This window comes from Oryzias latipes, chromosome 7 (genome assembly GCF_053564925.1).
Source record: "Oryzias latipes strain Hd-rR chromosome 7, Olatipes_Hd-rR_3.1".
Lineage (NCBI taxonomy): Eukaryota > Metazoa > Chordata > Actinopteri > Beloniformes > Adrianichthyidae > Oryzias > Oryzias latipes.
The window spans coordinates 24,077,711-24,102,406 of NC_136243.1; the positions used below are offsets into that span (position 1 = coordinate 24,077,711).

The 24,696-nt window shown below is 39.5% G+C and overlaps 1 protein-coding gene across 3 annotated transcripts; it reads left to right on the forward strand.

The window, feature by feature from the left end:
- The first annotated feature begins 17,752 nt into the window (after positions 1–17,752).
- On the forward strand, positions 17,753–23,028 carry slc26a10 (solute carrier family 26 member 10). Of its 3 annotated transcripts, none has more exons than XR_013657517.1 (18): positions 17,753–18,168; positions 18,313–18,423; positions 18,548–18,705; positions 19,391–19,555; positions 19,633–19,785; positions 19,858–19,940; positions 20,032–20,179; positions 20,279–20,392; positions 20,525–20,602; positions 20,682–20,777; positions 21,104–21,210; positions 21,392–21,461; positions 21,625–21,807; positions 21,895–21,927; positions 22,032–22,123; positions 22,215–22,269; positions 22,377–22,483; positions 22,572–23,028. XR_013657517.1 is itself a non-coding variant. In XM_023956593.2 (18 exons), the coding sequence occupies exons 1-18, from the start codon at positions 17,904–17,906 to the stop codon at positions 22,608–22,610; spliced, it is 2,079 nt and encodes a 692-aa protein (XP_023812361.1). In that variant the 5' UTR covers positions 17,753–17,903; the 3' UTR covers positions 22,611–23,028. The 3 variants fall into 3 exon arrangements, 2 of the variants coding, with proteins under 2 accessions (XP_023812361.1, XP_020560302.2); XM_023956593.2 differs by having other exon boundaries at positions 21,895–21,949; XM_020704643.3 differs by having other exon boundaries at positions 21,895–21,949; positions 22,035–22,123.
- The last annotated feature ends 1,668 nt before the right edge of the window (positions 23,029–24,696 follow it).

The window sequence follows — 24,696 nt, forward strand, 5'->3', positions numbered from 1 at the left end:
CCTCGCGGCGGTCCTGCTGGTCCTGGCCTGGGTGGCGGTTGTCCCCTGCCTGCTGCCGTGTGGCGTTGGGGGGTTCCGGCTGCGGCTGCTGCTGCGGCGGGGGTCTGGGTGTGGGGGTGGCTGGGCGCTCCTCCTCCTTCTTTTCACATTCCACCGTCCATTTTAGAAGAACATAAACACTCACCTGAGCACAGGTGTTAGCTCACCTTTGCACTAAAAGTTTGCATGATTGAATGAATGAAAGATCTCACACTAGTTGGTTTAAAGGCATAGGTATGCGTGTGTGAACACTATCTGTTTTGTGTACATGTTGACATGCGGACATTTTTTGCAGCTAGCAGGTGTGTTGATAACATTTCAGTGTGTGTGGACGGGCCCCGCCCTTTTTGTACTACATTTGAGCCTTGCCGTAATGATAAACAACCAGTAAACTTGTCTGCTCTATGCTGCTTCATGGTCTTATCCCCCCCCCTCCCACTATCACCCCCCCCCCCCCCCCCCTCTCTAACGTCCCTCTCTCTTCTTCCCCCTTTCCTTTTCCGTCCGGTCCAACACCAAAGATTTTCAAACATAATTGAAATTAATAAAGTTTGGCCTCAATTACAAAAGGGGTTTATTCAGTCATACCTCTGGTTTGTCTGAAGATTAATAACCCCTACTGTTAAAGTAAAATATGTCCAACACAAGAGGCCCTCAGCTCTCATCTGTCTGCCCAGCTGTTGGACAGGACAAGTTAAAAAAAAAAAGTGCCTGACAAGGGAACAACACAAAACATTGCTAGGATCTATAATTTAAAAAAAAAACAAATCCAAGAACACAATCAAACTTTTTATTTTCTTTGTCTTCATTTTCTTTTACAAATTTCCAAATTTGCAACATGCTAAAGTAATCTTTAAGGATGGTTGCTGTGTCTACTGGGAGCTAGAGGAGCCATAAAAATACATTTTAACAAAACATGCCAACTGCAGGTTTCTGCTCTTTAACTGTGGTGCAACTTGGATTTGGTATTGGTTTGTTTCAAGCAATCAAAAAAACAAAAAACTAAAGAAGACAAACAAACAAAAATGCATCTATATGTATGTAGATCATTGGTCGTGTCTTGATTGAAAGAATAAACAGATCTAAAAATAAAAGGAGATGCATCTCCATTTATGTGGATCCACATGCACATGTACATGATCACGTTTACTCTTATAATGCTTATGTAATCTCTCCCTTTTTGCTGAATTTAAATTGTGCAAACTAAATTCCATTTTACGTTTACGACACATTTCCAACGCTGCTTTTATTGTAACTTCCACATCTGTAAAGACAACATTTTTTGTTTCACAGCAGGTCATGTATTTGCCTTTTAAAGACAAGCACAGTGCTGAGAATATCAGTTTTCTTTTGGTTTTTAAAAAAATGATATATTTATGTATATATCATCAAAGTTAATATTTCTGGTTTCCTGGAGTCCAAATTGCAAACCACACGACGACACGATTAAGTCATCAGTACAACTATCGTCTTCCTTTCAGCCTATGTGAATTTCCAGTTAAAGTTTCATCCACTCCTGCATCCCTTTTTGAGCACAATGGGTTTATGGTAATTCTGTTCCCTGGCATAGCATTTAAAATTGATGATAACTAATTTACCGGGAAAAAAGGAATTGTTTATTCATAGGACTCTCTGTGCAAATTCCCTAAAAAGATGAATTCCCTACAACTGCCTGTCTCTACAACGCCACAGCGAATGAATAATAAAAAAGAAAAGACAAAAGGAGAAATGAAAGAATAGGAGCATCATCTGAGAGCCATATACAAACATGTTCATGTGAAGAAAAACATGGGTAAATAATTTGCTGAAACACATGGGAGTATCATTCAGATCCATCAAAGTATATTTGGTATTCAAGTACAGAGATTTCTGTCAATTGCAGTTATAGATTTTTTTGAGGACTGAGGGAAATGAGTACTTGTCACACAGATGTTGGTAAAAGCAGTTCCCTGTTGGAACACAAGTAGTTGATGACTATACGACATACCAATTACCAACAATGCAGATTCTCTTCTTCTGTTTCTAAATCAAAAAAAGGATCAAGGATCCTCTTTCACTGATATAGCACCAGGAAGTCCTTGTGCCATCTGTGAAGACACACTGATGTCAATATGGCAACCAAGTAATGTGGCAGGGCTCCAGCTGAAATGCAAAGCAGGAGCAGTGATACAAGGGCTACGTGTGCAGAGGAGTGCCACACAACCAGAGCTGTAGATTTATTTGTAAATATACGCCTGTGATGCCACTATCTGTTAAGCCCCTCAGTCAGCTCAGCCTGCGTAATGTGAGGGGAAGTGTCACCCTGTCACCGCCATGCCAGGGATCAGCCTGCTGTTTGTGTGTGCCGCGAATCAAGCCAAGCTTTGAGGAGGAGGGGAGGAAATGACACAGAGGCTCTTTCATCTAATCCTTGTGGTGTAATTTGCACCTCGGTAAGTTTAATTGATGACTACTGATCAAATGCTTGCCTTTGAAAATAAAATCTTTGGGATTGTTATTTTCCGTCTCAACCGGCAAAAAGAATTCTTAATGCACTTGATGAGAGCGCTCTAACTGATGGATTTTGGAGAGTTTTAACTTTGGCACAGTTTATCAAACAGTCACAGCACATATCTGTGTGTGTTCTTTCATTTGCCGCAATAACTACAGGTTTGAGGAGCATAAACTTCATTGAGCAAAGTTGGAGTGAAAAGACTTTTGGTTCTATGCCACAAGCTGCAGCAGCAAGCCTTATGTGCACCTGGTTTCTGTGTATGTACTACTTCCTCCAGAGATCCAACCTGAGCATCAGTGTCATTCAGACAAACGGAGAGTGACAGGGCGAGCTTATCAATGTCAACACTCGCCCGCTCTCCCAGGTTTTGATTCCGCACTTTCCCACAGCTGAACAGAAGGCTGTGCTTTACAAAACAAACCTACAAACAGGGATCCTGAAGAGTGTGATGAAAGAGTAAACAACACGGCCCGGTAACATGCCCCACAACCATGACACTTCCTAAGTAGGTTACCGTGGAGGGTAACCTAATTTAACACGTGCGTCTGATTGCTCACAGAACATGCTGACAAACTTTAGGACGTTCGGTGTCTCAGCACAGTGAGATTGATGAAGATTGATCCTTCTTTGGCCTTCATACGTCCAGTGGGCCCACCACTGTTGCCCTTGTGTGTGTCCATGGGAGTTCATTATCAAGAAAAATTATAGAGAGTCATTCTATTGATGTTGCTTAACTAATTGTAAAGCAGGGGATTCAAAAACAGATGTTGCATTTCAAAGCAGTTGTGAGCAAGGAGACAGGTTATGATTTATGCTAAAATGTGTGGCTTCAAAGCATCGAACGCGGCTTCTAAACAAATTGAACAAGTCAAGCGCTATTCACTCAGGACCAGGAGGGAGCCCAGCGCATGTAGATCAGAGGCGTACGGCTGCCGCTTGTAATATCACTCAGTAGAGGAGGGGTCCCATGGGGGGGAGACAGTGCATAGAGGCTAACACTGAGCCGTCTCCACACAGAAAGGAATTATGAACGAATGCAGCTGCAGCACCTGTGCAGACACCGCCGCTCCACCCTCCCTCTGCTACCCTCCTGGAGCAGCATCCACTCAGGAGGGAGTGGAGAGGGGTGGGCAGCATCTTGAGACTTGACATCCTTTCTGCGGATGGCACTATTATCTGGGAGGAGATGGAAGAGTTGGAGGAGAAGATATGGGGCCTATGTCAACATACTGACGCAACTGCAGTAAACACGGATAAAGCTAGGTTAGCTGTTGGGGAGATGGCGGAGGGGGAAGGCTGAATGTTTGTCGCTGTTGTCTTCTAAATGAAACAGGCTGTGAGAATTGTGTCGACTCATTTCAGATCTTTGAGTAAAATCCCACAGAACATGTGGATTTGGACCAGAATAAGCAAAATCATAAAGCAAAAGTGATAAACATCACATAAAGTTTTTTGAATCTATACTGTTTCTGTCATTCTTGTCCTCGTGATACATAAAAAGACACAAAAAGAACGGTAGTTGTGTATCATCTTGAGCTTTTTCTTCATAAGGTTGTTGCTCCTTTTTTGTGTCACATGTGAAAACACTGACTGTACCAAGCTCTCTCATAAGTCATTTTTCTGTCTGTTTTCTTCCATTTGATGCAGTCTAAATTGGGACGGGAGAAACGAATTGCTAAATTTTTAATTAACTTCATAACATCTGCACTTGTGCTTTGAGAGAGCAGCGAGATTTCCTTTTAACCTATTCCAGCACATTTGCACACCAAGGTAAATCTTGATGCTGGCACTCTTACAGAAAGGAAGAGAAAAAAAAAAATCAAAAATGGAAATGAACTCTCACTTGTGCGTGCAGATCAAAGAGGCAGAAATATTCAACTTTTTGCCATTGCTTGATCTACGAAAAAAGGGAGAAAAAAAGCACAGAAATCTTGACGGTTGAATGAGTTTTACTTACAGCGTTTCTTTAGTTGTTTGAAGGGCAATCTTTTTCATTCTCCGTGTAATTTTCTTATATATTGTTAATTTATTGCCTCCATTTACTTCTTAGAGAAAACAGCAAGTTTAACATTTAAAGGAAGGCCTTAAACATGCCTGAATTTTGATGCTTTTTATCTTTTTGTAATAAATCTTGCAAATAAAATAAATCTAAGTCCTGTATTCCTTAATATTATTTTGCAGTTCCGTCCAATCATAATTTGCTCTATCAGGACAGCCTAACCAAACTTTAAAGGCTGAAATGAAACAAATGTCAGCAATCGCATCAGCGAAAAGAACAGTCATAATGTTTAGAATAGTAATAATGAGGTATTTGAAGAAAGAAAATGGCAGTAAATAAAGATTTGTTCATGCATCAATATGGAGCAAATGCAGACAGCTTTAAAACTAATAATATAGCTAATTTTAAAGCTAAAAAGATTGCTATTGATGCTACAAGTTGCCCATCAGTCAGGCAGCAAATTGCTGGTTTAGCTCCATATGAAAGTACAAGCTCTTTTTTAAAAGATGCAATTAACAGAACAGTCAAGACTACAAGATCTTTACTGACACTGTGATCCTTTAGAATGTACTGTATGTTGTAAGTGTTTGGTTCTGCAAAGGTTTTGTTCATAAAATAAAAAAACAAACAAAAAGTGCACAGCGACAGCTTAAACAAAAAGAAAATTGCTTTATTTTTTCTTAAAGTTAAACATGGACAGTAGAATTTACAGCTATCTTTATGATCTATTGTTTCATGCGGAACTATTTTAATAAGTTGTATTAATAATAATAACAAAACAAAACAAAAAACAAATTAACACAAGGCAAAACAACAACTGATGTTTGATAATTGATGATGTCTTAATGATTATGTCTAATCGAGTAGCTTGCCTGGTTTCATGAGTTATCTTTAACATACCAACAACAATTTGTGAAGTGCCTGATTAAAAAACAATCACAAAAGTAAGGAGGAACACCCTGATTGACAAAGAAAGGGGATGAACAGTATATGTGAATTTCAACGGTGAAATAAACACATTGAATGTTCTGTTCCAATGTTAAATAGTCACCCAAAGTTTAAAATAAACGTAAAAATAAATTCCTATGCAGGCTGATCCCAGTAAGACATTTTTCAGATATGAAGACATTAGTCCTCACCATCACAATGTCTTCACCAAAAGATTCTACTTTAAAGATGCAACTATCAATACAGTGTCATAATACTTTGACTGGAAATTTTTAAAGTTAAATTTAACTTATTGTTAAATTAAAACGAGGTAGAGCTATTTTGCCAATTTCAACCTTTTTTTAGTTCAATTAAAACATTTTTTATTAAATTTTTTGTCCTGAATCACTACGATAAATTGAGTTGATGCAACTTTTATTTAACTTCAACTTTCTGTTTTGTATTAATAAATGAAATAAATGATCTAATTAAAAATCATGTAGACTCACTACCAAACTGGATGTTCTTCCATATTTTCAGGCTATGGATACACAAGCCCGGTGATGAAGGCTGGACATAACAGGCCTTCTTAGGATATTTAAATATCATTTATGTTCTGTGTTTTGATTGCATATGTTCTGTAAAACTGTATTGCGATGAGAGGTAAAAGTGAGAGCTTTTGTGTGCGTGTGTGTGCATGTGTGTATATTTGTGTTGGTTAAATACCTGAGCTGTATTATAAATTGTATTTTTTTTTTTGTCTGTTTTTCGTTATTTGTTTGTTCTTAATTCTACTTTATCACCTTTTTTTATTATAAATCTAAAAGGAGGAACCCATCGAAAACCAGATGTGCCATCTCAAAGGACTAATCCTCACATTGCTTGTAAAACGTTTAAATAAATCAAAAATAGATATATTTAGAAAAACAATATTTTTAATTTACTAACAAGAACAGAAGCAATGAAGAAAAACCTAAGTCTTGGGTAATTTAATAAAACATTAAATAATAAATCCTTAAATTTAGCACATGTCAACGATACACATTTCCCATGATGCAGTTCAATGGTGTGACATCCGGTTCGATTTTAAACAGAGTTGTGGCATCCCCACTAGACTCCCTTTTCAACTTTAAAAAGTCACACTCAAAGTTAATATTTTTTCAAACAAAAAAATTCCTTTCTATCTGTCCCATAACATTAGCAAACCCTTCAAAAAATACACCCAAAGCTGGTTTATGGTGATAAATAATATTTTTATTTAATGAGTAACGACGAGGATGACACATATGTGTGAAGTAAAAGGGTAAAACACATAGGACATTAAGTAAATTTATAAAATATACTATACTAAAATATAATATCACTATTGAGATGCCATATAGCCTTATATTTATATTGAAGAAAGAATTGCTCAAAGCAGGCCTTACAAGACTCCTTTCTGATTCATTTCCTTCTACGGTTGCAAGCCTTCCTGTTTGGTCAGAAGTCTCTGAAATTAGAGAAGGCAAAGAGTCCACTCACTTACAGCCCCCTCCCCTCCCTGCTAGTTCTAACCACCTGCACAGGTAATCCTGACTGATGTTGGTGATATCACAGCACACCAAAGCTCCTTTGACAAATCTCTCTTTGATGCAGAGCATACAATGGTGTCTCTATAGGAATCCCCCCCAAATTCTGTGTGTGTGACGCAAAAGTTCCTTAATAAATGTGAGAGAGAAAAATTAATTTAAAAGTGACAAAAACAGAACATTTTCCAAACAAAAGACGGACATGCTTGCTTCTGCGTTTCCAAGCATCTACACAAGAGGGCGCTACTGCCATGCTTCTTCACGTACTGCAGTCACTGGTTTTCTCTGACTGAAATATATTTTAGCTCCACTAAAAACAGCTAGAAAAAGATTCCTGTCATCTTAAGAGATGAATGATACATGTCTTTGTTTTAAAAAATCCTTTTTGCGCCACATAAAAAGCCTAAAATAGCAGATTCCTACCCTTCAAGACTGGCATTTTGCTTCTACGTGAAAAATAAAAATCTGTTGATAAAATAAATATTTAGGCTTTTTGAATAATTTCTTGGATTCAACAATGAATGCACTCCTTTTTCTGTAGACTACAAAGTGCTTTTAAAGTATACATTTAAGAGCACAGTTTAAGGTTATAATTTTTGGACTGAAATATTAAATAAAAGTATCTAACTTTTTTATTTTTGGCAGTAAAATTTTGAGAAGAACAGGCATTTAAAAGTTGAGTTATGTTTTGTTGTGTTATGTTTTGCTTTCACAGCAGTAAAACAATAACTTCAGCTGCATCGCTTGCTGATAAATTCTTGTAGTTATTCCAACTGTCCTTTGAGATTACAGGAAATTATATTTTATGCCAGAAAATAATTTTAAATTATTAACCCAAAAAATCAGAAGAGAAAAGTGATGGAACTTTTAAGATAAATGTTCTGATTTCTATTTTTTTCTCCTGTAATTTTAAGGTACTGATAAAAAGCATAACAAACTTGTATCATATTGTCATATTGTTACAAAAATGTCAATGTCCACTCTTCCCTATGGTATATTCTCACACTGATCAGCTGCAAACCCACATCACTTTCTTTGATGTGTTGTTTTTAGTGCTAATTGCATTGATGGTGGGGTATCTGCTTCAGCCACTGTGAGAGTCAAACAAATTTGATTTTAATACAGCACATCCATTCCTAATGTAAGAATAGAAGTTATTTTTAAGAACATTTTTTATATGAAAAAAGTATGCTCTCTTTTGATTTGCTCTGCTGTTTTTATAACTGTCCTGCTCTTTTGGGTCGTTGAAACTTCAAATGTGCAAAATGCTTCACGACTGGATCTAAGCTTGAGAATGTAGTTACTTTTCTGGACGTAGACCTGTGTGGCCAGAAAATGTGCATTTGTGTTTGTATATAGAATTAGGAATGAACGAATTAACTGCTAAATGAATGAATAATCTCAAGAGAGCTTTAAAAATAGCAGCTGAGGAGGAGGGGTGGCAGGCTTTCAGCATTGTCCCTCTGTAGAGTGGGGCCACCAGATAACAACGAGGACAATAGTTCTCCATTCCACGGGCTCACTTAAATGAGCAGGAAGTGGCGGTGAGCGCTTGTGGAGGCTTCTGGTGGGCTCCCCGGGGTCTGCTCAGCCCTGATGGAGCACACCAGTGCTAAATGGTTGGAGAGCAGAGGAGGAAATGAGAAGCGTGTAACCACCCAGCCAGAGCACGGGCGCCTTTTGATTCTTCAAAATGAGCATGGGAGCAAGGTTAAAGTCATTGAGGGCTAAAGAGAAGTAAGAGGAAAGAAAAGAGAAGATGAAGAAATGAGAAGTGTTAACATTGAAAACATTCATGGATACAGGTCGTGCTTAGAAAACAAACCTAATGCTGCTTGAAATGTGAAGTAAAACAAAGCCCCTCTTTCATGTTTCATTGCGATCATAAGTTTCAGATGCAGCTGCATGAGGGATTGCACACATTAGTAGGAGGGTCTTTTTCAATATGCAGACGGTTTGGTTCAGCATGTACATGTAACAAAGCTCCACCTTGCTGCACTAGCAGTGTGCTGCAGCTGCCCTATGTGAACTCTCAGGGTAGCTTCCGTTGCCAAACAGTAACCATGTATGCCTAAAACCTTTCAGTTCAGTCATTTTCTTTGTTAAAATTCTCATTTCTATCTGGTATTTTTTGTCATAAACACAAAATATGAAAACCAAAATGAAAAACAGGGTCAGCACATCATTGGTGACGTGATGGAATTACATTCCTGCAAGTCTGTGCGGTTTTTATTATGACCTAAAACAGTCCTGGACTGCAAGGACCATATTGATTTAGCAATTTCTCTTTCTTACTTTGCTTTTGAGAGGAAATTTGCCCCCCGCCACATGCTCTAGAACTCACCAAAATTTGCATGCGCCTAGTACCCGGTGAAAATAAAATTTGGGCTTGGTGAGCTGCCCCGTTCCCTGAGCGAGTCTGTCAAAAAAAAAAAAAGAATAGGACAAAAACTTGTTATGGGGTTCAAAAAAAAGAAATAAATCAAAATATATGTGTTCAGCATATGCAAGAAAGGTTTGAAATTATCATTGAATGGTTGCAGGACCTAAAGCTTGGACATTTTTTTGAAAAATGTAAAATATGCCAATTTTCAAAATTTTGCAAAAATATGGGGGGGGAAAAAACTTGTTCAAGCTTCGCTTTACAAAAATTCACACAATGTAAAGTTTACAACCACAACCTAAGGTTTGTTGACCTTTGACGTTGAAAAAAATGTGTTTCATGAATTTGTGATGTGCAGCTCTGACTAGGGTAGAGCTGACCAGAACGGAAGAGTGAGGGGCCTGAAGCAGCTGCTCAGCCACTAAGGACAGATAAAGAGGTGAAAAGATGGTAGTGGGTTGCACCTGCAGGCCATTGAATAATTTACATTTGACCCCGCTATTGCTTTGAATGGAAGCATTTTTCTATGAGTCACAAAGAAGAAATGATGTTTGATCTGTTCTAAGGTCTTATCTTATGTTTGTTGAGGTTACTTCATGTGTTTGTAAAGCAGATCAGATCAGAAATGACACAGTGGTTGGCATACACTTAACTGAAACTTTAACAGTGTTTTGCTTAAAATCATCCATTGTGTGTAAAATGTGATATAATTTTATTTTAGGATTCCCCCTGCTTAAATCGACACTATATTGTATCAATATTGTTATGCTAAAAATATGCATGCAACTTACTATTAACGTGTTTGAATTAAATTTATTAACAATAGCAATTAGTTGTTAGGCTGCTAGAAGTTAGAAGCTGGAGAAAGTGTGGTGCAGCAGAGTTCTGTCCTCTATTCTCATCTACTTCTCCTCTCTTTAATCATCTATTTATCATTTAGTTCTCCATGCCTCTGCTTGGTGCAGTGCGATTCATTTGTTGTCCCTCTTTCCCACTCCCCTCTGGGAGAGCGGGAGTGATTCCATATTCCAGTTGGTTTATCTGTGATCCTGTCCTTGGTCATGGACCTCGTCTCTCGCCTCCAGCCGTCCCCCAACTCCATCTGGATGAGGCCCATCTGCTACACTCTTCAAACATGTTGTTATAGAGTTAGATAAGCTAATTCTTCTCTAAGAGTTCTGGTACATCGTCTGTCCGTCCTGGGAGAGGACCCCTCCTTCACGTGGACATCTCTGAGGTTTCTTCTTTTTTTTCCTGGAATCTGTTTTTTTAGGAGTTTTTCCTAACTGAGAAGGGGGTCTAAGGGCACAGATGCTCAGTTTAGCTTAGTCTGTTTAGTTTAGTTTAGCAATCAGCCATTGTTTTGTATAATCATTGAAATAGCTGTCTTGTAATATTGGGCTGTATGAATAAAACTGAATTGAATTGAATAAAAGAAACTATCAAAAAAGAAAAGCTAACTAACAAACTGAGCGCTTTGAGAAAAAAAGCTACCTTAAGGAAACTTGCTGCTCTGCTGATTCTCAAGGACCCACTTTAACAGAGTCCCACTCATAGGATGAAATGCTGGAGTCACTTCAGTGAATCAACGCAAAATCAACTCTCTTTAACACTGTGGCTAAACCCACTTGGTGCATTTTCTTCTTTTTTTTTTTAAAGAAAAGGCACAAAATAAAGACATCTATGCAGAAATGTACTTGCATGTTTCAAAAGACAAAATCATTTTTTCTGCTTTCTAGTTTGCTGTCTTTAGTGCTCTGCTTAAAGTCTCAAATGTCAACAGAGGTTTGGACTGCTCTGAGTGCCCTGCAGCTGAACGTGAATTTGGAGTTGAAAGAAATGTTGAGCTGAAGCAGACAATGCTGTGGCGGCGCTCACAGTGCAGTTCAAGGCTGTGTCGCCGCTCTGTACTTCAGCTGGACAATGGTCTGGCACTGGCTGGGAAATGACACATCCCACAACCAGACCCTTTAGTCAGCCCGAGCTGTGTGTGTGTCCAAACACCTTAGCCGCACTATTTACCTAATATGTTATTCTGTGATAAAGTGCAAACATTTGTTAAAATAAAGGCACAATGAAGACTACAACCAAACATCTCCTCACTTCAGAAACAATTGCAGGAAAATGTTTATTGTTAATGCCGACATAATAAAAGAAAAGCTGCTGAATGTACAAGAATGTTCTATTCTCTCATGTGTGGCCCAGAAGCAAGTCAGAACAGTGACAATCAGCAGAGACGAGCGAGGGCTCCTGAAAGGAGACACTGACCTATTACGCCTCTTTTGTTTTACCTGATTACCAACATGGATGAGCAAAGAAAAAAGAAATTGCTATTCAAAGCCTGATTCCAGGAGACGTAACCATTACTGTGCGCTGGTTCATGTCTGCTTTAATCTAATGGGAGTTTAATTTTGATTATGTGCACAACACGGTCTGAAACACACAACATCGTTAAGTCCTCCTCTTTGTTGTTGCCTTAATGAGTACGCAGCTAACGAAGGATGCTTCGTGTGCACGCAGTCAGATGTCAGCCCTTTGGGAGCCTGAGGATGTATGCGGGTACCCGCCCAGGAGATGCACGACCCAGATGTTTGATGAATGGACCTGACTTGGTTAGGTGTGGTTGAGGTCAGAAGGTGTTCATTGGGAATGAACAGGATATTCGCCACTAATTCCGACGTCTCCTGTACTCACGCAACTAAAGACCCCTTTGTGAAAAACAATTTTTTGATGCCTAACAAACTGCTTCCCTGACTCAGAGGTCATGAGGCGGTAGAAGCCAAGTTCAGACAAATCTTTAAAAAAACAGTTGCAATGACAATGACAAACGGGTACAATGCAACGACGAGCAACTTTTTTCCTTCTAAGAAGATTAAGAAATGGCTCATCAAAGCCCCTTTTGATAATTTCCTGATTTTCTTTATCCCACAAAGTTTATAATCATGTAAAAAAAAAAAGAAATTCAAAGTGTCATGTGTTTATGTGAGGGGTAATTGAATAAAACTTTAACCATTTGATTGTATGGAGACAGTGATTGAGAGGTGCAGAAAAACGGAAAGGGCTGGGAGAGGAGAGACCTGACTTCCAGCAGTCACCTCATAGACAAGGTCACTTCCAGAAAAGCATTCTATTGAGGGTCGGGGCAGACATCCCATTAAAGAGATAAAGAACAATTGCAGGAACTGTAGGCCACAAAGTAACTGGAGACTCTCTCAGAAAGACAATAATTAAAAGAACTGGTAAAATTAGGGCACACATTCAGGGGGACGTAGTGGATGGGATCTTCTTCTAATGCAATTAATGTAAATGCAGAGAGGACAGACAGACTGTGTGGTGTGATGCCAAACACATTGGAGAAGCCTCTCAATATCCAGTACAAACTTCTATAACTGTTTCTTTTGTGTTTCTTATAAAACATCCACAATTTAAACATTGAAAATACAAATAAATACTACAGAAGCAACACTGGTTGCGCATATGGATGATACATTAAAATTCAAAAAAGGTGAGGTCATGCAGGGCTTGAAGATACAGCGAGAGAAATACAGAGAACTACAATTTAGAAAAGTGTTTTCTTACTATAAAATATGAATATTTCTTCCCGACACCCTGCACTGCGTGAAGTTTAAAGACCTACTCAAATTAAAATTGTGTTTTTGGTGATTTGAACAGGTTCTTGTAGCATTTCTCTAATGATGGAGGACCTATATAAAGAAAGTTAGGCTTAAATTTGCTATTCTGACTAGTTCTTTATTCATATTGTTACGAATTGGAAGCAGATGAAAAAATAAAGTTTAAAAAGGCTTGTAGTTGTTTACGTACAAACTACAATTCCCAGGCCACAAGCTTCCTGTTCAGCTACATTCTGATGAATCCACTTGTAGACAAATAGATCCATGTACATCTTTGTTTTCCTCGTCTGAGCTGGCATCTGGATCAAACTGTATGGCTGGATAGCTTCAATATTGCTCACAAATTTTGTTGTAACTGGGGTAACAGTGATTTTTTTTCCATTGCCGGCAGCCAGTTGTAGATTAATATTCCTTCAGAACTGTGCACGACCTAAACACTAAAATGCCACAAGAAGTGGTACCTTCTTTAAATTTTACTTGTAATAAGGAATTCTTATCTGTCTTCCATCTATTTTGTTGCCTTTTGTAATTTTTTGCTATTGTTTGATGAAAATGTATCTTAATTTGTGCAATTAAATTTGTTTGCTCAATTTATTGTTTTAAAAAAAAATGTCTTTCGCATTTTTAACATTTTCTTTTTATCTCTCTTAATGTTGTAAAACCTTTAGGCACCCTGATGGAGTTGGAAAGTGCTATAGAAATAAAGATGTATTCATTCATGCATTCATTCATTCATTCATTATGTGAAGCATGTTTTTTTTGAAAGCCCAGAGAAAAGCGACTGCATTTGGGTTGGACGTGGAAACTCCACATGTAATGGACCCAACAGAGATTTTGAGCTGTGACCTTTTTGCTGTGAGGCCACAGGACTAACCACCATACAATACCAAACTCCCTTAAAAAGCTTATATTTTTCAAAATGTTTAGGTTGAGTATTGTTATGTTGAAGTGTTTTAATGTGTTGAAGAGTAGAAACACCAAAATGAAACTTTCAAAAAAAGTAACACTAACATTTAAATGAGCAGGTCAAGACAGTTCTTAGGGTAATTGAAGTCCTCTGTACTCCTTCTTTGTGCTTAAAACACGTCTTTGCTCGAGACACCAAAATGGGAAAGCAGAAGAGCACTGTAGTGACTATGAAGCTGCACAATGTGAAGATGCTGTTCTGGCTTGGAAAAGTGCATCCTTCTTTTTTAAGTCACGGAGATGCCAACTGTTTGTAAAATTGATCATGGAGAAGAAATTAATAATTGCAGAACGTGGGCTTGTACCCTAACCCTGAAAGCATTTCACTGGATCGTTTGCCCTACATCTGCATGCAAAACAGTTTTGGTATCAGATGTCTTGTGTTCTCATAGGTGTACACTGATCTTAACTCATTTCAGGGCCACCTGATTAAAAACAGCCTTGAGCTTGTAGCTTTAGTGTTTTTCTCAGGTACTTTCATTGCACAACATGAACACTTGACCAACTGTCTGTTATGAAAGTGCAAGGGGGGTGGTTTATCTAGTTTAGGGTTGACTCTCCATATCCTTTTCCATTGAAAGCATTGTTCCTAAAACCACAGATTAATATCTTGTTTAAACAGTCTGCAGACACATCACTCCGTTGGTGTGTTTATAAATCCTCTGGAGCTAATCAACACAATGGGCCACATTCCTGCCGTTTGAAGGAAGTCCCTTATATCACTGCACCCCCCCCCCCACCCCCCACCACCACATGAGATACAGAAATTCTAGGAATATGACTCAAGAACAAAAACAAGTCTCCTCGTGGATCTTAGTTTGTTTCTTTTAAATTAGAAGGCAGTAATTTATCAGCAACAGTGCATGCAGTCCTTTGCATCAGCAACACATCCTTGGACTTTCAAGGAGAAAAGACAGCAAAGGGAAGATTAGGCGCAAACTCGCCGATGTTTTCCTTTTTAGATTTCCAAATGAACAGCCTGGAGCCAGCTATTATCTATTTATTTCAGAAAACTGATATGTGTGAGGGAACACCAATCAGCCCCTCTCTGCTAAAGAGTGTCCTCTGAGATGATGTGAAACCAAGCAGTGAGGCAGACTCACATCTATAACATCAAAATTCCCCAAAAATGTTTTGTTAAACAGTTAATATAAATAATCTAATGGTCAATACCTCCTAAATTAGTTAAAAGAGTTTGAACATATTATTTATCTCTACATTCTACGGTGTGAACTTTGGGTCAGCAGGCCTCTAATAAAGACCTCAAATAAAACAAAATATTCATTCATCTTCTAATCCATGTTATCCCTTTTGGGGTCACGGGGCCTTTTCCGGCCACTTTCAGGTGAAGGCAGGGGACACCCCGGACAGGTCGCCAGTCTGTCGCAGGGTCACAATCACACACCCATTCACACTCACATTCACACCTCAATTTAGAGTGACCAATTAACCTATGAAGCCTGTTTTTGGACGGTGGGAGGAAGCCGGAGTCCCAGGAGAAAACCCACGCATACACGGGGAGAACATGCAAACTCCCCACAGAAAGGTTCCCCATTGGTGTTCTGTTTCAGGTCCCCCAGCCGGGACTTGAACTGGGGGCCTTCTTGCTGTGAGTAAATGTAATTATAATGAAAGGCAAAGAATTGGGAAGCATCAACAAAAATCATTTTGGGAAAAGAATCTAAATAGAACATTTTTCACAAAAAAAGAAAACAGAAAAACCTTGGTTAATCTTTTTCCAAAGTCAAAATGAAGCGATGAACTCAGCAGACATGTGAGCCACATTTGAGATCATGCTAGATGTGAGTCCTTGAACGTGCATTCAGTCCATGGTTTCCACACTGGACAAGCAGGGAGGGGCTCCTTTTTCTTGATTTTTTGTTACTTTTTTTACTGCCACATGTTCTGGCACCTACAGTTGGAAGAGGCTTGGTGCAAAATGACAAAGTGGGACAAATCTTGTAAATCTTCTCCAGGCTTCTTTTCCCATGTATGAAAGAATTTGTGCCCTTTAATTAATAAACTGCAATTATTAATTTCTTCTCCATGATCAATTTTCAAACGGTTGGCATCCCCGTGAATTAAAAAGGACGCCATCCATACGTCAATACCAAATCTGTGTCCCTGATAGGTCTCAGTTCGACCTGGTTTCAACGCTTATTCAATGGCCATGCATTTTGTACAAATAGCCCGAAAACGGTCGTGGGAACTTGCATAGCTACAGGTGAGCGCAAGAGTTTTGAACGCAGAAGCCCGAAATGCGCATATACTCTCATTAATGCATTTTATTGAAAGTGGCCGCTTGAACATGCGTTGCAAAAGACGGTGTGAACGTAGATTGATCATTGAAATTTTGAGCTGCTACCGATTCAATCCTTTTTTTTTACTAATTTAATTTAATTTAATTTGGACAACCTTATGTGTTGCATTCTTTTACTTAACTTTACTCAACCACTTCAGTTGAAGTGGTTTCTCGCAAAGTCTTAGCATGGTATGATGTTGCAATTTTATTTTATTTTTCAACCTTTTACTAAAACAAATTCTAAACAATTATTAGTCAAAAACCTCAGAATTCAATTTGATTTATTCTTGTAATTCATAAAATGATCTAACTCTAGCCACAAATGTGCTAAATGGTTAATATTTTGATTGCGTTTTACTACCACTTTAGAAATCCCAAAGGACACTTCAACACATGGGCAGCAACCAAAACTTCAGTCCTTTATGTAGAGGTCAAACACTCTACCTTTGCATTATCCTTGCAAATGCATCACCTTAGTATGCTTTTTATAGTGTCTGCTTCTTTTTGCACCTTATTTTGATTGGAAACCTGAACGAAGTGATGTTATGATTCTTCTTTGGAGGTCATCTTGGTTTTTGTGCACAACCTTAAATGGAAATTCAAATGTACACAACAATGTCCCAGTAAACACTCACAATCCTCTGGAGTGCCTCTAACTGAGATATTGTGTTTTTTGATTTCTCAGCCTACACCCATGACCCCATTCATTGAATGTTTTGGTCCATCCACACCGAAAAAACTTGGGTGTTGTCCGTTGTGAATACTTAAAAGAGGGGCACTGCCTGCTTTTCCTCACGTAGTCTTGCTGGATGAGAGACATACCAAATAAAAGGGAAGTTATTCAATCAAAAGCAGAGTCTGAACCAGAAAAAAATGTCTATTTCCTTTGACTGATGCTCCACAGTGCAACACTGGCTTTCTTTTCACGTTCAACACGCAGCTTTCTTGTAGTACAAACACACAAACATCTTCCTCTCCAACAAAGGACATCTGTCATCACAGATCATTTCTGATCAAGGATGAGGTGTAGTTTGATCATTCAACCAGGCTTCATGTGTGATTGAGTTACACAAAACTGCACGGCTATCAAGCCTTTTCCCTTTGACTACACAGTTTAAACACCCACCCATGACAGACATCCATCCCACTCGGAAATGAACAGACAAGCTCTGAGGTTACACCAACAATACCACTTTGATCTGTGTGGGCATTTCACAGTGCAGCACATTGTCTCTACTCTGCATCCTCCTAGTCTCCCTAGTCTATACACATCTGAGTTTGTTTGAGGGAGGGATTAGGGGAGAAGGACACCAGATTAGATGACTTGTCTGAAAAACACTTTTAGCATTAGGACCCCGGGGATCTGTGCAGGATATAAGTGAAGCACCGAACTTGTGGCAGCTCAAAGATGTTAAAAAAAAAAAAGTTGCTTTATACTGTAGAAAAAAAGTTGATATGTGAGCCATGTCATTGGCTGGAGAGTCTCCGCGCAGGAAAATACAATGGCTCCTTAGTTCAGGGCAGAGTCTGCTATAAATGTAATCCATGTGGAAATCACCTGAGTCGAGTCGGCAGCTCTGAAGGGGGGACAGCATGAGCGCTTCCGTGGCCGTGTACCGGGACATTTTCACGGAGGACCGCTTCAAGCAGGCTTACGGCTCCGAAGAGGACACAGGTGGAGGAGTGAGGCTCCGGGACAGGCTGGCCGGGAGGTGCAGGTGTTCCAGGGAGGCCTTCCTTCACCTGCTGAGGGAGAGAGTCCCCATTTTTAGGTGGCTGCCGAGGTACAAGCTGAGGAAATGGATTTTAGGAGACACTATAGCTGGACTGACTGTGGGGATTCTTCATATTCCTCAAGGTACAGTCAGGGGTTCATTATTATTATTATTATTATTATTATTATTATTATTATTATTATTATTATTATTATTATTATTATTATTAATAATAATAACAATAAATATTTGATACGATACATAAATACATGGTTTGGTCTGAACAGGTATGGCGTTTGCTCTGCTCACATCTGTGGCTCCAATATTCGGTCTGTACACCTCCTTCTTCCCTGTGGTCCTATACATGATCTTTGGCACAGGTCACCATGTGTCCACAGGTGAGGCCACACACATTGGTTTGCTTTTATTTCTCCATGTAGAAATAAATGACAGAGGTCCAAATGTATGCATTTTCCTGCTGTTCTCTCCACCGCTGTCACTGAGGAGACGTTGACTTTTCAGGCACCTTTGCTGTGGTGAGTCTCATGACCGGCTCTGTAGTGGAGCAGTTGGTTCCCACTCCTCTTGAGATGAACTCAAGCTCACCTGAAGCAGCAGGATTTGAGGCTCAGAGGATTGGAGTGGCCTCAGCTGTAGCACTTCTCTCTGGGATCTTCATGGTAACGCGCATGCAGAAACACAAAATGTTAGGGGGTGAATCATCTAATCGAAGAATAGATTTAGATTCCAGATCGATCTGTTTGAGGCAGGTTGTTAATCGAAACGAGCTATACCATTATAAAATAATTTAAAAAATGAAATAAATCGATTACATTGATTCTGGAAAATATCATTTGGATTGAGAAATGGCAGATTTATTTTAAGGTAACCTTAAAACAAGCAAGTACCATCACAGCATACAACACACACGTGATGACGCCAAATAATGATCAAGCCATCATTCCAGTCCAGTGTGTGGAAACACTTTGAATTTTCAATGACATGTGACCATACTGTGCAGTAGAATAAGACTAAAAATAGTTGCAATTATTTCTTGTTTACTTGTTAGTTTGTATACATTTAATTTACTCTTGATTATCTTACAAGGAAAACTTCCCCTGCACTGTTCAGGTATTTATCTCTGAGTCACTCTGGTTGAATTTTTGGCTAAGGATGTCCTTGGTTGATTTTAGGTCAGTGAAGGGGATTGTTCAAAATGAACTAATCGTATCAGCGACCACAAATTATGATATGAATTGAATTGTTGTTAAAATAAATTGTTAAACCTCGTTCAAAATATCTATCTAGAGGTAGATTTTTCTGTGCTAGTAGCATCAGACTTCCTGTTCTTCCTGTCCCCTTTAGATCTGCATGTTTGCCCTTCATCTGGGCTTCCTCTCCACCTATTTGTCAGAGCCGATAGTGAAGGCTTTCATCAGTGCTGCTGCCTTTCATGTGACCATCTCCCAGCTGCAAAGCATGCTGGGGCTGCGGCTCCCTCGCCACACCGGAAACTTCTCCTTCTTCAAGGTGATCAGAGTTTTGCAAGTTGGAGGTTGATCCGAAAGAGATTGCTAAAGAGTCTTGTCGCCGGTTTGTGTGCTCAGACGTTGGTGTCAGTGATGGAGAACCTGCCTCACACTAACACAGCGGAGCTCATCATCTCACTGGTCTCCCTGGCTGTCCTGGTTCCTGTAAAGGAAATCAACGTGCGATTTCGGCATCGTCTTCGTACGCCCATCCCCGTGGAGATCCTCACCGTGAGTCGGCAGCTTTCTGAAGCAGCTGAGGTGCATTAATATCACTACCAGTGTGTTTACTCCTCTGTCCAGGTGATTATTGCTACGTGTGTAGTGTATGCTTCTTCCCTGGATTCTATCTACAACATTGAGATTGTTGGGGATATTCCTGCTGGGTAAAACTACTTGCTTACATGATCACTAATGGAAACTAAAAGTGAAATCGGTGCTGAGACATATTTGTTTACTCATTTGTCCATCTTTCAGCTTTCCAAGGCCTCAACTTCCTGCCATCAACACTTTCCCTGCCATTGCTGGAGACACAGTAGCAATCACCCTCGTTGGATATGCTCTGTCTGTCTCCCTGGCTATGATCTATGCTGATAAACATGGTTATTCTATTCAACCTAACCAGGTATAATCCAGCAATGTCCTGGATTCTTGATTCATACAAGTTGGATTTTTCAACTTTTTCATCATTTGGGGATAAATCTGTAAAAAAAAATATTTTTAGGAGCTGCTGGCCCATGGGATCTCCAACGCTGTGTCTGCCTTTTTCACCTGCTTCCCCAGCTCAGCCACTCTGGCCACCACTAACATACTAGAGAGTGCTGGAGGACACACACAGGTACTTGGAATGATGCTTAACAAAGTTGAGGATAAAAACTGTCACTGTAAACTAATTTCGCTACTCAAAACAGAGACAAAATCATATTTATGTTTGACCACAGTCTGTATACTAACATGCCTCTTCCTGCAGCTCTGTGGTTTGTTCACCAGTCTGGTTGTCCTTGTTGTCCTGCTGCTGATTGGACCGCTCTTCTACTTCCTGCCCAAGGTGTGCTCATGTGTGTAGATCTGTGAACGCACTACGGGGGAGAAAAGGCCTTTTCACTCATGCTTTTGTCTCTCCTCAGGCAGTTTTGGCATGCATCAACGTAACAAGCCTCAGGCAAATGCTCCTGCAGTTCCAAGACCTACCGGAACTGTGGAGAATCAGCAAGCTTGATTTTGTAAGGACCCGCAGCACAGATGCTGAAATAAGTGTTAAAAGAGAAGTGATGGTCTTTGAGTTTTTTAATTATTTAGATTTTTGCAGGTTTGTTAGTAAAGGGGAGATGTCAATCTTTAAGTAACTGTAAGGTTTATTCAGGCATAATTTCAAATAAGAATTTAGCCACTTGACATTTTTTAATCAGATTTGGAGCCCATAGAACATCAGGCAAAAATATTTACTGAACTTTTGCTCTCATTCTAACATTAAGAATGACACCAACCTGCTTCTTGAATAGCTTGAAACTTAAAATAGCAACACATTATTGCAATGGTGTCTGTGCAGATGGTCTGGATTGTTACCTGGTTGTCCGTGGTGGTCCTCAATGTAGACCTTGGTCTGGCCATCGGAGTGGTTTTCTCTATGATGACAATCATTTGTCGCACACAAAGGTATGTGTTTCTGTCCATCTGCACTGCAGCTATTGTAGAATGAAGCAATCATTATTCCAGAGAGGATACTTTACACTTCTGGAATAATTTTTAACATTCAAGCATAAAAAAGAAAAAGTTACAGGCATGACATTTTTCGTGATTTGTGTCAGTTTTATTGTTGATGATAATTATTTAACAGGGTTGCTTGCTCAGTTCTCGGACGCGCCAGCAACACAGAAATATACAGACCTTTGGAGAACCATAATAAGGTAAGATTTTTTTTTATTGGTTTTTCATTGTAATAATAAATAAAAACTATTCTTTTGTTTTAACTTTAAGGAACATTTCCAGTCTCTTATTCCAGAAATGACTTCTAATCTTTATACTATTTGAGGAAAAGTGCAGCTTTTAACCATACTGTATCTCCTATAGTGCTATGAAGTGCCTGGAGTGAAGATCCTGACTTACAATGGCCCCATTTACTATGGCAACCGAAGCTTCTTCAGGGAACAAATGAGTAAACTGTTGGGTCTGACACCGGAGAAGATCCGCAGGAGGGAGAAAGCCAAGAAAGCCTTGGAGAAGCAAGAGAGTGAGACAGTCATCTGCACCGTGGTACCACTTTGCAATCACTCAGTATCTTCAACTAAAATGTAAATCAAAACTAAAATAACTATATATTTTCTTGATCTTTCTCTTTAGGAGAGGGGTATTGCAAATACGTCATTTTCCTCTGTGAGTGACTTCTTTAAATCAGGTCCGAAAAGCTTTTTATCGAGCTAGATCACTCCGTTTCTGATTTTCTTGTTCTGCTAAGGCAAAAGTTTTTTGTTTCTAAGCAGAAGCATCAGAAAGCGATCTGGAGGCTGTTCTGATAGATTGCAGCAGTGTCATATTCATTGATGTTGCTGGAGCAAGGCTCTTCACACAGGTTAGTCTGCAAAGAAAAGGACAAGATTACACCTCTACAAACGCTTCCCCCTTTCTCAATGCCCTTTGATTTCTGTTCTCATTTTTTTCAGATGTGCACCCAATGCCAGAACATTGGCGTTTCTGTGTATTTGGCAAACTGCAATGGTAAGGTTTTATGAAAATGTTTTTCTCTCTACAGTTTTTTTGACACTGTTTAGCATAATTTATTTCCTGACAAATAAAAACTTACAGCAGCATTTCTGTCCCATCAGAGAATGTCTTGAAGATCATGACATCGAGCGGCCTAATGAGCCACATGAATCCTCAACATATTTTTGTCACAGTGCATGACGCTGTGACGTATATTCAACAACAGAAGGTCAAGTTTAAGAGATTCTCCCAGAGCAACAGAACAACAGAAATGTACTGTCAGAAACATTTAACAAATCGGTGTTGTCGTCTTGTAGGAGAAACCATCAGAGAACACCTCAACAGTTTGGGTCTGAACATGGAGGACTCGTTTGCTCACTTTGGCTGAGTGGGACTACAACGGCAAACTGGATATCAGCCAAGATGTTTATCAAGTGTGCAGGAGGAGCATTCTAGCATTTTAAGCCTGTTCTGATTTTAGAGAAGCATTAGCAACTATGACAATACAGTGTTACTACTTCATTTACAGCTGCTGGACACGCTCTTGAATTATTGGACAAAACACACATTTTCTCATATTGCCCAACAACCAAATACTTTCCCTTTTACTGTTTATGCTTTTTTGCATAAGAACATGTTTCCACTGTAATATTTATTACATTTCTTTCTATGTTACACAAATACTTTTGTATTCTGGTGTTGCTGATATTTACAGCACTTGAAAGCAGAGCTTGGATATGTATATGTGTCTAATAAAAATAGGATTGGAGTATTTTTCCTTTAAGTAAAATATCCATACAGAAAGGTCCACCATTGGTGTTGTTTCAGGTCCCCCAGCTGGGACTTGAACCAGGGGTCTTCTTGCTTGCTGTGAATCAAGAGAGGTAACCACAGCGCCACTGTGGAGCCCTTTCTGTGTGGAGTTTGCATGTTCTCACCCTGCATGCGTGGGTTTTCTCCAGGTACTCCAGCTTCCTCCCACCATCCAAGAACATGCTTCATAGGTTAACTGGTTACTCTAAATTGTCTCTTGGTATGAATGTGAGAGTGCATGGATGTGTGACTTTTGGCCCTGCGACGGACTGACGACCTGTCCAGGATGTCCCCTGCTCTTGCACACGAGTGGCCGGGATAGGCTCCAGCAGCCCCGTGACCCCAAAAGTGACAAACGGGTTTAAAAGATGAATGAATGAATCCAAATATCATGTACCACAATTATGGAAACTAGGGGTACATGATTTACCTTTTAAAATGTATATTCTTTCTTTTTTGGGGTTTGCGAAACATGTTGACGAATGTGAGGTACGGCACTTTTTAGTCATAGTTGACTCGAGTCAACTATGGAGTCCCACAGGGCTCAGTCTTGGGACCGATCCTGTTTACGCTTTATATGTTACCCCTAGGAAACATAATCAGGAAACACAGCATTAATTTTCATTGTTATGCCGACGATACGCAGTTGTATTTATCCATGAAGCCTGACCAGAATGACCAGATAGAGAAACTGAACGCCTGCATCAGTGACATCAAGACCTGGATGACAATTAATTACCTCCTCTTGAACCCAGAAAAAACTGAGGTCATTATACTTGGTCCTAAAAACCTCAGAGATGCTCTGTCTGCTCAGATAGTCTCCCTGGATGGTATAAGTATAGCCCCCAATTCCACAGTTAGAAACCTTGGGGTTTTACTTGACCAGGATTTATCATTTAAGGCTCACATATCTCAGGCATGTAGAACTGCCTTTTTTCACCTGCGGAATATTGCTAAGATCAGAAATATACTTTCTAAGAGTGATGCTGAAAAACTCATCCATGCATTTGTTACGTCGAGGCTGGATTACTGTAACTCCTTGTTAGCAGCGTGTCCTAAGAGTTCCTTAAGAAGTCTCCAGCTTGTTCAGAACGCAGCTGCTAGATTGTTAGCTGGAACCAGCAGAAGAGATCACATCACTCCTGTGTTAGTTTCGCTCCATTGGCTCCCAGTTGATTCTAGAATTAAGTTCAAGATCCTCCTGTTAACCTATAAGGCCTTACATGGAATGGCCCCGTCCTATATTAAGGACCTCATAGTCCCTTACCAACCAATCAGAACACTTCGCTCGCAAAATGCAGGACTGCTTGTGGTTCCTAGAATTAGTAAAAGTACGGTTGGAGGTAGAGCGTTTAGCCACCAAGCCCCTGTCTTATGGAATAAACTCCCAGCTCATGTAAGAGAGGCCGACACAGTTTCTACATTCAAAGCTAGACTGAAAACGTTCCTCTTTGGACAGGCTTATTGTCAGACTAGTTAGTATTCAGAGATTATTTAACTTAATGTTAGTTTGTTTAAATTAAACTTAATAAAAACTATTTCTTTTAAAAGGCTGCTAGAAGTTGAAGCTGGGGTAACTATGGTGCACTGGGGTTCTGTCCTCTTTCCTTTTTTACTTCTACCCTTCCT